The sequence below is a fragment of the Lemur catta genome, chromosome 7 (assembly GCF_020740605.2).
Source record: "Lemur catta isolate mLemCat1 chromosome 7, mLemCat1.pri, whole genome shotgun sequence".
NCBI classification, from domain to species: domain Eukaryota; kingdom Metazoa; phylum Chordata; class Mammalia; order Primates; family Lemuridae; genus Lemur; species Lemur catta.
Genome location: NC_059134.1, coordinates 35,800,626 through 35,815,112, shown reverse-complemented (window position 1 = coordinate 35,815,112; position 14,487 = coordinate 35,800,626). Strand labels below are relative to the sequence as shown.

Below are 14,487 nucleotides of genomic sequence, written 5' to 3'. Positions count from 1 at the left end.
GTTGTAAACTGAGGCTGGGATGCTGGGAACAGACTTAGTGTCACAGTAGCCCTGGGTGGTAGGGAATGTGGTTTCCCTGAGGGTTTACACACCAAGGCGACAGTGGCCTGCCCTCATCTAAGGCTGTTCTTTCCTTGGCTACCCAAATTAGTCTCAGAGAATAGAATATTTGTTTTAATGCATGATATCTGGCAAGGAACAATTTTTGTTATTGTCACTGTTTTGTGTTGGTAAAAGGTTTTGTAAAAAGTGCCAGGAACTTCCCTTTCTCTTTGTGCAATAATGTTGAGTCAAATGTCTAATTAGAAAAACTGGTTGTCAAGTGGTAGGGTAGACTGTTAAAAATATTTTTAAAACCACTACCTTCTTTTAACAGTAAACTAATTTAAGTTTTCAAAGTGATTTCAAAAAGACACTAAGAATAATATACTACTAAAGAGATTTATGTTTTCAGAGAAATTTATCTTTTCTTTGCCTTCAAACCTGCACAGAGGCAGGGCATTAACAAAAGGGTATGCTTGTTTAGAGCATCTAAGTAACTGCTAATGACAGTGGAACTAACAAACAGAGAAAGCACGAATGGAGGGCAGGTGACTGATCCGTTTACCTCACACCTAGATGAGCAGAAGGAAATGTGTGATGAACAAATAAAAGAATAAAAGTCCAGATCCCTAAATCTTCATGATTCTATGGGGACCTCTACATTTTGCAATGCATCTAGGGACAAGGAAGTGCTCACATCCTGGGTAGATGTGATTCTTCTCACCTTTATGCCACTAGCCCACACCTCGCACCATGAGGCCATGTCTAATATGGTAATTACCACACACAGGCTTTTTCTCTCCCATGAGATTATAAACAAATCCAGGGCAAGATTACTCACTGAACTGTCTTTGTGCTTTGCACTATGTCTCCATCTCTATCCTCAGCTATCCCCAGTACAATATTTGGTGCAAAACAGGGGCTCAAAAGATGTAGGCAAGTGAACAAATGAATGTAATAGTCTTCAGTGGTGTAAAGAAAGTGTTCAAATAAGGATACAATAAGGAAACAGAAATGTTGACACTTAAGCAGTGAAATTACTGAAAATTAGATATAGAGTGAAAAAAAATAATTAATATGAATCAGAGTTCAAAGAAACTGCTTTAATTTGAACTTGGCAAAGTTCTTTGAAGCACCAGATCCTAGGAGTCAAGTGAAAAGTAGGTGACACTCTGAAAGGGTTGGAAAGGATTATTTGCTTGTCCTACAGTCTTAGCTGCCAGGTAACTGGGGGAAAAGCACCTTCCTTTGCACTGGGAGCCACGCACACACTGAGTGTTTCAGCAGCCATTTGCCTTCTCCCTCCCTGGATAGATAGGACCTGAGGCTAGACGGGCACATGACATCCCACACTCCAGTGGAACACCACTTTTCCAGTGACAGTGGCACTAAGAAGCTGTCCAGGAGAGACTGGGCTGCAATCTCCCAAGGTGTGGAGTACAGAGACAAGCTTTCTCACAATATATAGGATAGAGAAAATAAAGTCAATATTCGTTTTTGTAAAACACTGTACTTGATGCATCAGACCTGATTCCAACCCACATATAGTTTAGTAAACGAGTAAAGCACATCATAAATAATGATGCAGAGTAGAACATGATCAACACCATATAGATAGGTTAGACAATCAGTGGAGGGTGTTTAGAGGTGTGTGTGGGCATGATCTTGGGCTAGAAATCCCAGCTGTCATCCTCTCCGAATGCAGCACAGACCACATGAACAATGGCAGTACCTGACACCATTTATCTCTCCAGATACTTTTTACTAAGGGACTGACTGACTGTTCAAAGTACTAAGGGACTGACTGACTGTTCAAAGTACTAAGGGACTGACTGACTGTTCAAAGTTCTAAGTGCCTGCTTCTTTCATATCTACAAGCTTTTGCTTTTGCTGTTACCTTGGCCTAAAATACCTTTTCCCTCATTCCCTGTCTTCCAAAATTCTATTTGTTCTGCCATGTACAACCGAAATGCCACTTTGCATATAACTTTCTTTAATCCTAACTTTAATCTCTGAACTTCTACAGCACATTGTTTAAAATCTACCTAATGGTTTCATTTTGCTTTGTATCATATTTATTCATGTATGCATCTGTCTCTTAAGTCACTGGTGACTTCCTTAAACTTATTCCTCTTTCTGACCGGTAGCATCTACCACTGTGCTCTGAACACAGAGACAGTATTTTATAGGAGCAAAAACATTGGTTTTAGAATGCAGCACACCTGGATTCTGGGTCTGTCATTTCCCAGTTGTTGATCTTTGCCCTTACTTAACCCTTCTATGCCTCCATTTCTCCATCTAAACAGGAACTAATAATATCTTTCCAAGGTTTTGATAAGGATTAGGTATAATAAATGCAAAATGTGTGGTAGGTAGTAGATCATCACTAAATAGTAGCGATCACAACTTTTACCACGATGATTATAATAAAGAGCTTCTTGAATAAACATATAAAATTACCTATATTTACATATAAAATTGTCCACAGTAACTAGCACAGTGCCAAGCATGTCATGGAGGCTTAAAATGCACCTTAACTCTGACTTGTGGAGGGTGAAGAACCTATTGTTAACAACCTACCTTGAACTCTTTCTCAATATTGGCCAGCACTGCCAGCTCATTGCTAAGTTCTAAAGCCGTCATGACTGGATCTTCACTAGACAATGACAAGTAAGCTGGACTTGCCAGTCCTTTATAGGCATTAATCCTAGATCTGGAGTGGCTAAAGGAGTCATGTTTCTGTTTCTGGTTGCATTCGTTGCACTTGCAGAAATAATCATGAGGCCGTTCAATCCTAGCACCCTTCCGTAGGAGGGTGTGCACAATTTCATATTCCTGGCAGTGGGCAGCCAGAATGATTGGAGTCACATCGTGGGAGAACCGTGTCCCATCTTCATCATAGGCATAAAAATCATCTTGCTGGAGTTCAGACTGGCTAGGGCTGGTTGCTAACCTCTTGCCTTCAGCAAAAGCTGGGTGACTGAGAATTGCTTCCACAATCCGAACATAACCTTTACTAATAGCTAGAAGCAAAGCATCCCCAACACGAGAGAGGTTTTCTTTCTTGAGAAGAAGCTCTGTAATTTCCAGATGCTCGTTGGCCACTGCCAGCTGCAGGGCATTCTGGCCCATGTAATCCACACAGTTGACATTGAGCGAGAGGCATTCTTCTAACATCTTCCGCACCACTGGGATGTTGCCATATTCTGCTGCATCTAAAAAGCGTTCCTCCTCAATAGATAGGCTTGTAGAGCGATCATTAAACATATATGCTGGTCCTCGATTAGCTAACCTTCTCCCCTTCTCTCGGAGAACTGTCTGCCGCCGGTGGGCCAGTCTGTTGTCAGTGCCCCGGCTGCAATAAAACAGAAAGATTGTGAACAAATCACATTAGGAGCATATTAGTGTGCCAAACGACCTGCTGTTCATCTAATGCATTCCTCAAGTATATTCTACGTTGTCTCATCATCTCTAGACCTACTATATTATAAAATGAAGATGCATTTATTTGTTAATGGATTCCAAGAATTTCATGCTTAAAAAAGCTGTGCACTTTGCAGACTTTAACAGCCCAATTTGGGGTGGGGACTCTGGCAATTGCCATAATCTCTCTGTGCCATTCACATAGAGATTAATGTGTTTCTCAACCACAGATGATACAGACTCAAGAAAGACAAACTCCCCTATCCTTAATCAGTCACCAATATGAAACAGAGTATGCAACTATTTTTAACAAGTAGAGACAAGAGCAAATCCACTCAAGTTAACAAATATTTATTGAATCCCTCCAATGCCAAGACCAGGCATTGACCCAGGAAGACTAATATATTTGACCCAGGAAAATTAACAGTGGAAAAATGTAGATATTTTTCTGCTCTTACAAATCTTATAATCTAAAGGTAGAAATGGGCAATCAGCACATTGCTTTGTTATCAGCTGTTTAATTATCATGATAAGACTGAGCAGGGACATCTAACCCTGCTTCTGAGAGAAAATGACATGCTGAAAATGGAAGGATGAGTAGGAGTCAGGTGAGAGTGTCTTTGGGGGAGAGTGAGACAGATCAGGTGCAGGTAGAGAGCTTTAGCAGAGGGATCAGCTAGATGCTAGTGCGTAGGTTTCATTAACAGAGACAATAAATGTTGGACTCTGTTGTCCCATAATAAAATTCACTGCAAACCTGAGAAAATTGGATCAAGGAGCCAGCTAGGAAGGAAAAGTTCCATGATGAAGGCAGTGGCCAAAGCAGAGGCCACCTTCAATCTGTGATAAGAAGGGAAAGTGATTCTTCCTCGGATAAAAATGCTACAAAGGGGATTTTTTTTTCCTTGTTGATTCATAACTTTATGTCTTAAGGTCTTTTTGAGATTGGAGGTTCTACTCTTATCATTATTATTAACTAGAAACCCAAAGAGGGTAAGTTTCTATAGAACTGGGGAAGGGCCAAATGATGCGGAGGCTGAAAAAAAAAAGAAAAAGGTATGATAAATGAGGATTGTTTACCTCTCTTTGTAAATGTTCAAAAGGTCATCCCTCTTTAAAAACTGTCACAAACTTTCCAGTATAAAGAGAACATAAATGGATCCAAAGACCCCACAAATCATCTTTCCCTCTAATGTGGCCAGGTCTAGAGATTCTAAGTCACTTTCCCTACTGACCCTTCAATCTTGATACCAAATCCCCAGGCAATGCCGACTGTGGCAGCATGGTGCTCAGTAATAGAAAAGAAGTTAGTAAAATTTCAGCAACTCACAAACAGATTATGGTTCTCCAAAGAGCTTGAAGGATATGCTGCCATATTCACAAATATTTTTCACAGATTGTCATTCAACAGTGATTTCTTTAGCTATCCAAGGCCTCTTCAAAACCAACTAAATTGCGGTTTTATTAAAGAGACAATGTTGTAAATTTAAAAAATGACATGGAGGACCAACAGCCAGACATACAATATGATAATAATAATTTCAAAAATGGGCCTTAAGATAATGTATACATAACTTTTTTTAAAGTGTCACTGTTCTTTTTTTAAATTTCAGAATATTATGGGGATGCATATGTGTTGGTTACATGAATTGCTTTTGTACAGTATAATAGGTACATGCCTCACCTAGATAGTGTTCATTGTACACATTAGGTGTGAGTTTACCCATCCCATTTTCTCCCCTCCCACCTTCTTGATTTTCATTGAATTTTACTACCATATGTGCACACTAGTGCTAATCAATTAGTTCCAATTTAGTAGTGAGTATATGTGGTGTTTGTTTCTCCATTGTTGTGACACTTTACTTAAAAGGATGGTCTCCAGTTCCGTCAGATTGTTACAAAAGGTATTAATTCACCATTTTTTAAGCCTGAGTAATACTCCATGGTATACATACACCACATTTTGTTAGTCCACTTATTTATTGAAAGGAAAGGGAAAGGAAAGGGAAAAGTTCAGAGGACTTTGCTTTGCAACTTGGGTACCAGCTTAGCCACAGCAAAATAAGTACCAAGCAGACTCCTGAAGGCCCTGAGTCCAGCCCTTAGTTCCTGTAAGGTGTTTCTGGACCCACCTTGGACCAGAAGGACACATGCTGCCCTGAAGGGGAGCCCTGGGAGGACCCAGTGTGGCAGAATTCAACACCTGCTGACTAAAGAGCCCTTGGGCTTTGAATGAACATCAGAGGTAGCCAGGCTTTGGGTGAGACTGGGATAGCTTCAGGTATAACCTGGCACTGGTGGCCACAGGGAGTGACCATGTCACTCCTCCCCCAACTCTAGCAGCCCAGCTCAGAGAGTAAGGGAAGAGAATGAGAGATTTTGCATAGTAATACAGGGAATTCTCCCGTATCTTACCCAAGCCCACCAAAGTGGTACCACCAAGAGTCTGCAAGAGTCACAGCAATACTAGGCTTGGGATAACCCCCATTGCTGATACAGCTGCAGCAAACAAAGACTTAGAGCATAACACTCAATTCCCTTTGAATTTCTGGGAAGCCTTCTAAAAAAGAACAAATACAAATAAGTCCAGACTGTCCAAATTAGTACAACCCCTGTGGAAAGTAATTTGGAGGTACCTCAAGGAGCAAAAAATAGAAATACCATTTGATACAGCAATCCCACTACTAGGCATCTACCCAAAGGAAAAAAAGACATTCTATAATAAAGACATCTGTACTCGAATGTTTCTAGCAGCACAATTTACAATTGGAAAGATGTGGAAACAACCCAAATGCCCATCAATACATGAGTGGATTAATACAATGTGGTATATGTATACCGTGGAATACTACTCAACTACAAAAAACAGTGGTTACCTAGCACCTCTTATCCTGGATAGAGATTGAGCCCATCCTTCAAAGTGAGGTATCACAAGGATGGAAAAACATACATCTCATGTACTCGCCATCAAACTGGTACTAATTGATCAACACTAAGGTGCTCACATGGTAGTAATACTCACTAGGTGCCGGTCAGGTGGGGGGGTTGGGCGGTGAAGGGTAGAGGGGTTGGGGTGGGTAAACCCTCAGCTAATGAAGATGGGTGCACTGTATGGGGGAAGGACACAGTTGTGGCCCTGGCTTGAGTGAGGCAAATGCATTTCATGTAACCAAAATGCTTGTACCTCCATAATATCCTGAATTAAAGATAAATAAATAAATAAGTAAAATAAAAGAACTATACTAAAAAAAAATAAAAATAAATACCTAACTCTTCAATGCCCAGACATTGACAAACATCTGTAAGCATCAAGAACACCCATTAAAACATGACTTCACCAAACAAACTAAATAAGTTACCAGTTACCAATCCTGGAGTGATGGAGATGTGAGCTTTCAGACAAAGAATTCAAAATAGCTGTCTTGAAGAAGCTCACTGAACTCCAAGACAATGCAAAGAAGGAATTCAGAAGCCTATCAGAGAAATTTAATAAAGAGATTGAAATAATAAAAAAAAAAATCAAGTAGAAATTCTGGAGGTGAAAAATTCAATTAACAAACTGAGAAATCCATTAGAGTCTCTCCACAGCAGAACTAACCATGCAGAAGAAAGAATTAGTGAGCTTGAAGACAGAGTATTTAAAAATACAGTCAAAAGAGAAAAAAGAAAAAATAATTAAAAAAGAATGAAGCATGCCTGCAAGATCTAGAAAATAGCCTCAAAAGGGCAAATTGCAGAGTTATTGGCCTTAAAAAGGAAGTATAGAGGGAGATTGGGGTAGAAGATTTATTCAAAGAAATAATAAGAGAGAATACACCAAACCTAGAGAATAATATCAATATTCAGGTATACGAAGGTCATAGAACACCAAGCAGATTTAACCCAAACAAGACTACCTCAAGTCACTTAATAATAAAGCTCCCAAAGGTCATGAATAAAGAAAAGGTCCCAAGGGAAGTAAGAAAAAAGAAAAAAAATATAAAGCAACTCTGATACACCTGGCAGCAGACTTCTCAGTGTGATAACCTTATAGGCCAGGAGAGAGTGGCATGACATATTCAAAGTGCTGAACGAAAAATACCTTAACCTTAGAATATTATATTATATTCTGCAAAAAGTGCTTCAAACATGAAGGAGAAATAAAGACTTTCTCAGACAAACAAAAGCTGAGGGATTTCATCAGTACCAGACCTGTCCTACAAGAAATGCTAAAAGGATTTCTTTGATCTGAGAGAAAAAGATGTTAATGAATAGTAAGAAATCATCTGAAAGTATACAACTCAGTAGTAGTAAGCACACAAATATAGAATACTCTGTTGCTGTAATTATGGTATATAACCACTTATATCTTGAGCAGTAAGATTAAAAGACAAATCTATCAAAAATAACTACAATAACTTTTGAAGAGATAGATTGTATAAAAAGATATGGATGAAAACAAAAGTTAAAAGTGGAGTTGGTGGCATTAAAGGGTAGAATTTCTGTTAGATTTCTCTTTTCTTGTTTATTTGCTTGTGTGTAAGCAGAGTTGTTACATGTTTAAAATAATTGGCTATAAAATATTTTTGCAAGCCTCATGATAACCTCAAATCAAAAAACCTATTACAGATACACAAAAAGGAAAAAGCAAGAAATTAAAACACACTACCAGAGAAAATCACTTTTAACAAAGGAAGACAGGAAGGAAAAAATAAAGAAAGAAAAGACCACAAAACAACCAGAAATAAAATAATAACATGGCAATATTAAATCCCTACTTTCTCTCCAATCAAAAGATGAGAGTATCTAAATGAATAAAAAAAGAGCCAACTATATGTTTTCTGAGAGAAACATGCTTCACCCATAAAGACACACATAGACTGAAAATAAAGGGATGGAAAAAGATATTCCATGCAAATGGAAACCAAAAGATAACAGGAGTAGCTATACTTCTATTAGATAAAATAGATTTCAAGACAAAAACTGTAAAAAGAGACAAGAAAGGTCATTATATAATGATAAAGAGATCAATGCAGGAAGACAATATAATAAACCTAAATATATATGCATCCAACACCAGAGTACCCATTTATAAGCAAACTTTATCAAAGCTAAAGAGACAGAAAAGGCCCAATACAATAATCAGGGAAGACCTCAACATTCCACTTTCAGTATTGGACAGATCATCCAGACAGAAAATCAACAAACAAATTCTGGACTTAATCTGCACTATAGACCATATGGACCTAATAGATACATATATATATACACACACATGTATACATATACACACATACATACACACAAACACACACACATATACATAGCATAGAGTACTCAGCCATAAAAAATGGTGAACTAATACCTCTTGTAACATCCTGGATGGAACTGGAGACCATTCTTCTAAGTGAAGTATCACAAGAATGGAAAAACAAACACCACATGTTCTCAATGTTAAATTGGAACTAAACTGATCAACACTTATGTGCACATATAGAAATAACATTCATCGGAAATCAAGCAGGTCGGAGGAGGGAGGAAAGGATGGATAAATTCACACCTAACAGGTACAAAGCACACTATCTGGGGGATGGGCACACTTTTAGCTTTGACTCAAATGGTACAAAAGCAACTTATGTAACCCAAACATTTGTATCCTCATTATATTCTGAAATTAAAAAAAAAAATTAAAAGGCAAGCAGTAAGGAATGTTGGTGCAGTGTGGAGAAAGGGGAACCCTCATACACCGTTGGTAGGAATGTAAATTCGTGCAACCACTATAGAGAACAGCAAGGAGGTTCCTCAAAAATCTAAAAATAGCACTACATGTAACTCAGCAATCCCACTGCTGGGTATATGAGTATATCCAAAGGAGGAGAAATCAGTATATAGAAAAGATATCTGCACTCCCATATTTATTGCAGCACTATCCACAATAGTCGAGATTTGGAATCAACCTAAGTGTCCATCAGTGGATGAATAGAATAAGAAATTTTGGTGCATATACACAATGGAATATTGTATAACCACAAGAAAGAATGAAATTCTGCCATTTGCAACAACATGGATGGAACTGGAGAACATTATGTCAATTGAAATAAGCCAAGCACAGCAAGACAAAGCTCACGTGTCCTCACTCATATGTGGGAGCTAAATATTCAAAACAATCAGTCTCATGGAGACAGAGAGTAGTAGAATGACGGTTACCAGAGGCTAGGAAGTAGAGTGGGGAGCAGGCAATAAAGTGCTGATGGTTAATTGGTGCAAAAATATAGTTAGATAGTTAGATAGAATGAACAATATTTGATAGCACAAAACAGTGGCTATAATCAACAATAAATTAGGGTATACTTTAAAAGAACTAAAACAGTGGATTTGGAATAACCCTACCACGGAGAAATCATAAATGCCTAAGGTGTCGGATACCCCAATTACCCTGATTTGATTATTTCACATTGTATGCCTGCATCAAAATATCACATGTACCCTATAAAGATATATAACTGTTATATACCCATATTAGTTAAAAATTAAAAAAAAAAAACCAACTAAAAAAAAAACCTAGCCTGAATCTAGCATTGGTTTTGGCACAACACAATTTTTGAGTTAGAGCTGAGTTTCCAGAACAGCAGCATTCTTTCTGAGTTAACAGGATGGATGAGGTAGAAGAGACAGGAGATCATCAAGGTTTGTTACATGAGCAAACATCCATCATCTTCCTGCCGAAATTCTTAACCCTGTTCCCTTCTCTCTGTCACTTTTCTGGCTTCTACTAACCTCATTAGTGTTTCACTTCCTCTCTTGTCATCTGTATTTATTACTTTCCATAGTTTCTGTTGTAGACAAGGGGAAGTTCAAAGATTAGGGGGAGAGGAGGTATCTGCTGAATATTGAGAATGCTTTGAAAAAGATGTAAAATTAAAGGAGAAACCAACTAGGATCAGGGATTTATAAAAATGAGATGAAAGTATTGGGTGTGAGAAATTGCAAGAGAAGTTCTCATGTAACTAAAAAAAATAAGACATAAAATTGACACAAAATAGCATCACATACCAGAAGATCAAGAACCAACCCTCTTTTTTGCTCTTTTTCCTCCATTAAAATGGGATAAATAAGTATTCCAGCCTATCTCAAACGTTTATTTTTAGAATCAATAGAAATTATAAATGTGCAAAGCACTTAAATTTGGATTTAATTATTTTGTACAGCCACAGGAGTATGCACTTATATGAAAAAGAAAGACACTTGGAATTTATCATTTTTCAGTTGTTATTCAATTAGAAGACACATGAAAAAGGAAAGGTCTGTGATGATAATTGATATAAGTTGTTTTTGTGTTTTTAAAGAAAGAAAAACTATAATTAGTAACTTTACTTATATCTCAATTTTTAATATGATTTACAAAGTTCTATTTGTTCATATAATACTTCTAAGTTTACACTGAGTTACATTGAGATAGAATAAGCCTGAGTTGTGACATCTTTAATTCTAAAATTTGAAAATAATAATTTATGACTTTAATGCCTATTTATTTGAAAAATGTCAATTTCTATCTTGGCAACCCACTAATCCTAAGAATATGCTCTATTTCCTCCTAAATTACTACTATGACTTCATACCTATAACTTCTAACCTCTTGAAATAACAGCAAAGATATTTCCTTAGAAAATATTTTTTTTAGGTTTTGAAGCATCTCCTGTCTTAGTTGTTGTGACCACAAACATTAATCATATGCAATGACATAAATTTCAGAAACACTTTTAGAAAAAGGACTGGATTATTGTCATCTTTTTTAGCACTCTGTCAACAGAAAAACCAGATAAAGAATGTTTATAGAGGCATTTTTAATTGCTTTAGGAAGATCACAAATGCATGCACAATGAAGTCAGTACTCTTTGCATGTGTAGTGCGATAAAGTATAAGCTGCTTGCATGCTGACAGAACAAAATGCATGCCTTACTATTTAATATTGTTAATTGTAGTCTAGAGAAGCAAAAAAGATTCTGTGTATTTCTATGTTTCAAGTGGTGTTGCTTACTCCCTGATGTTCATATGCAAAAGTAAAACCTGTAAAACAACTTTTTAAGTAACAAATATTTGAAAACATTCAAGAAAGATACTAAATGTTATAAGATTAAATAACAAATCTGTTCTGCAAATGGATTTTATAAAGCTGTATTGTAGAATTGCACATTAACAGTAAATGGAACCTAGCAAAATCATCTATTAAAAAGAGGAAGAGCTCAGTCCAAAGCACTACATCAACCAAAGAGATATTTTCATTTCAGCTAAAGGGCACACTTCTGAAAAGTTGGCTCTTCTATCTAAGAAAAATTTTATTAAGATGTTTTCTTCATCCATTTAGCTATATTTAGCATGATTAAAATGTTAGTACCCTACATTTGTATGTCTATGTTTTTTAAATGTGTTTTATCACAAGATATAAATACTAGTTCTAAGGAAATGTTTAATTAGCCACCATCTCCATAGCATTCAAATATCAATTAAGTCACAAAAACCAAGTTTGTACATACCTCATTTTCCTGATTCTTTTCACTGGCAAAATAGTGCCTGCTTGCCCCAGATAGTTATTCCATCTCTATTGAAAATGCCAGAAACGCAGATAATTATAGCTTCTGAGTAGAATGGACTGTGTGGTTGAGTCCAGAGCATGTGAGGTAATTTTTTCTACTTCCTGTTCAAATATGATGCACTTTTATCAAGCAGAACTGCTCCTATACAAACCGAGCTCCATCTTAAGTACTCAGCTTAACTTTTACTTTTTGCTTCAAAAAATTATCCTCATAAATACTTTAATTAAACCACAATTCTACCAAAGCAGAAGTGTTTAAAATGTAAATGGCATGTAACTATTCCAGGCAGCGTGGAGAGCCACCACAGGAGACTTCGTAGATTCATCCCAGGAAAGCAGAAATAGAGGAAATTCCAGAATATGCATTTTTTTACATGTACAATTATTCATGGAAAGAATTAGACTTGGTTATTTAGAGATTAACAGTCAACACAACTAGCAAGTGTGCAGACCACTTTAGGAGGATGAGTGATAGAAGTAGTTTTATTCTAATTTTATAACACTGAGACTGTTTTCTACTCTGTTCACTTAATCGCTGGCCACACTAGGCTCTTCCTCTGGGGTTGAGGAAGCAGTAAACAATTAGGGTAGTTTTCCTTAGTCCCATGAAAGCCAGAATTATTTTGCCTTATTCACCACTGAATTCATCACTCTTAGCAGAGGGGCCCATTGCAAACACTCAGCACATAATTGCAGAGTACATGAATCCCTCCTATCAAAGGAATAAAGTTCAAAGCCTATTTGTTCCCTATTAACCCTACAGCAAATCACTACGATGTACAACCCTGCAAACAAAAAAGGAACAAAGCACAAAGGCTGAACTACAATGTGTCCTGGTGTATATATATTTTTTATATTCATTTCAAATAAACAAGCAAGATCAATAGGGAACAAAAGAAGTTGAAAGGCATGTTTCTTAATGGCATCCTTGTGACTTGTCCTTGATCCAGAAGTGGAAATTTTCTCATTCATAAAGGCAGAACTAATATTCTGTCACCTATCCTGCTCTCCCTGCCTATCTTTGACATTGCACATAGACCATGACCACTCACCTTCACAATGCAATACTGAATCCCTTTAACTTCCATATACATTTCTAGAGAGAAATTCTTCATTTTGATTCAGTTAGCTTTGATTTTCCCCACAAACTCCTCTCATTTCATCAAACACTAACTTTCTGTTTGATCAGTCACACTGCATCACACTCTGCCTTAGTACTCTGAGTGAAATAGTAAGAGCCTGAGCTGTTTGTCACTTTCAGTTTGGAGCCAGCAAAAGTGTGACTGAAAAATGTCTTGTGCATGTTACATATTTTTGGTTTGTTTGTTTGTATCACCAATTGACATCTTGTTTGTATAAATTAGACACCTAACTGTGAAAGAGAATGAAACCATGAGTAAACAAGGGAACAGCTATAGAAACTTGGCTTTTTATAAAACAACTATATCTGAAATGTCAGTGTTCCTTTTTAGCACCCAGTTTGTGGTTTAAATTATTTCATGTGTCATGTCTTGCTTCTTTGAAGTGCTCTTCGGAAGATCTCTGGGAACAGGCATTTATTTTGGTCTAGTTTGATAGAGTACTCTAGGGAATATTAAAAAGTTTATATGTAATACAAGCAAACTATATCCCAGTTATCAAAGGAATAGGTTTAAAGCCGTTGCTTCTATTATCAACTGTCATAATCCTGTGTATTACATGAGCATATTTTCCCATTCCACAAATAACCTCAGTATAAGGTGGATTCCAAGCAGGAAAAAGACAGTGCACTTAAATTGGATAATCTGAGGAGTTTAACGATGGGACTCTAAGAGTGCGTGGGCAAAAGTTAGAGAAATCCAACATGGGGCCGTGCAGTGACAACATCAAGGACCATGTGGGCTTACGCCTGAAGCTACATTGGGAAGGAGCAGTTAGCACAAGCTAAACAGGATGAATGTAAGGCAAGGGCCACGTGGCAGAGGTCCAACCTTTGATAGAGGGTAACAGAGGACCCTCAAGGAGACAGCCAGGGGAGCTGGTACCCTGACCTCACCCTCCTGCAAGGGCCCTCACAGCCCGAAGCTGGGGAAAAAGCCCCCTGAGGCAGTCCACACAGGCACGCATTGAGGCTCTTTCCGCAGGCAGAGAACAGTGTGCAAAGGGTGAAGAGCGGGCCATGAGGACTAACCCAACAACACTCAGCACTTGCTCTGTAAGTGAATTTGACTTTGCCATAATTAACTCCTTCAGAAAGTACTGATGAAAACACATGCACAGAGAAAATGGTAAGTGTATTTTTTATTATGAGTCACTGATGCATCATCAGTTCACACCTTTCTGAGCTTATTTTTCCCTTCTATAAACTGTCTGTCAGGAAAGAAACCCACCCACATTCAAGTTCACGCAGTCCATTATCTTCAAAAATGAAACTGTAACTAAAATTCACCCATATGAATTTTAAGTTGATG

General features: G+C 37.5%; 1 protein-coding gene across 1 annotated transcript in view; it reads right to left on the bottom strand.

Moving 5' to 3' along the window:
- The window catches only part of TRPC6 (transient receptor potential cation channel subfamily C member 6), a 57,241-nt gene extending 43,044 nt beyond the window's left edge, over positions 1 to 14,197 (bottom strand). Inside the window, exons 1-3 of the mRNA XM_045556927.1 lie at positions 14,073 to 14,197; positions 5,881 to 5,964; positions 2,623 to 3,397 (exon numbers count right to left, since the gene is read on the bottom strand). Coding sequence (XP_045412883.1) covers positions 2,623 to 3,397; positions 5,881 to 5,964; positions 14,073 to 14,197 — 984 coding nt within the window. The remainder of the gene's footprint in view (positions 1 to 2,622; positions 3,398 to 5,880; positions 5,965 to 14,072) is intronic.
- Positions 14,198 to 14,487: the final 290 nt, after the last annotated feature.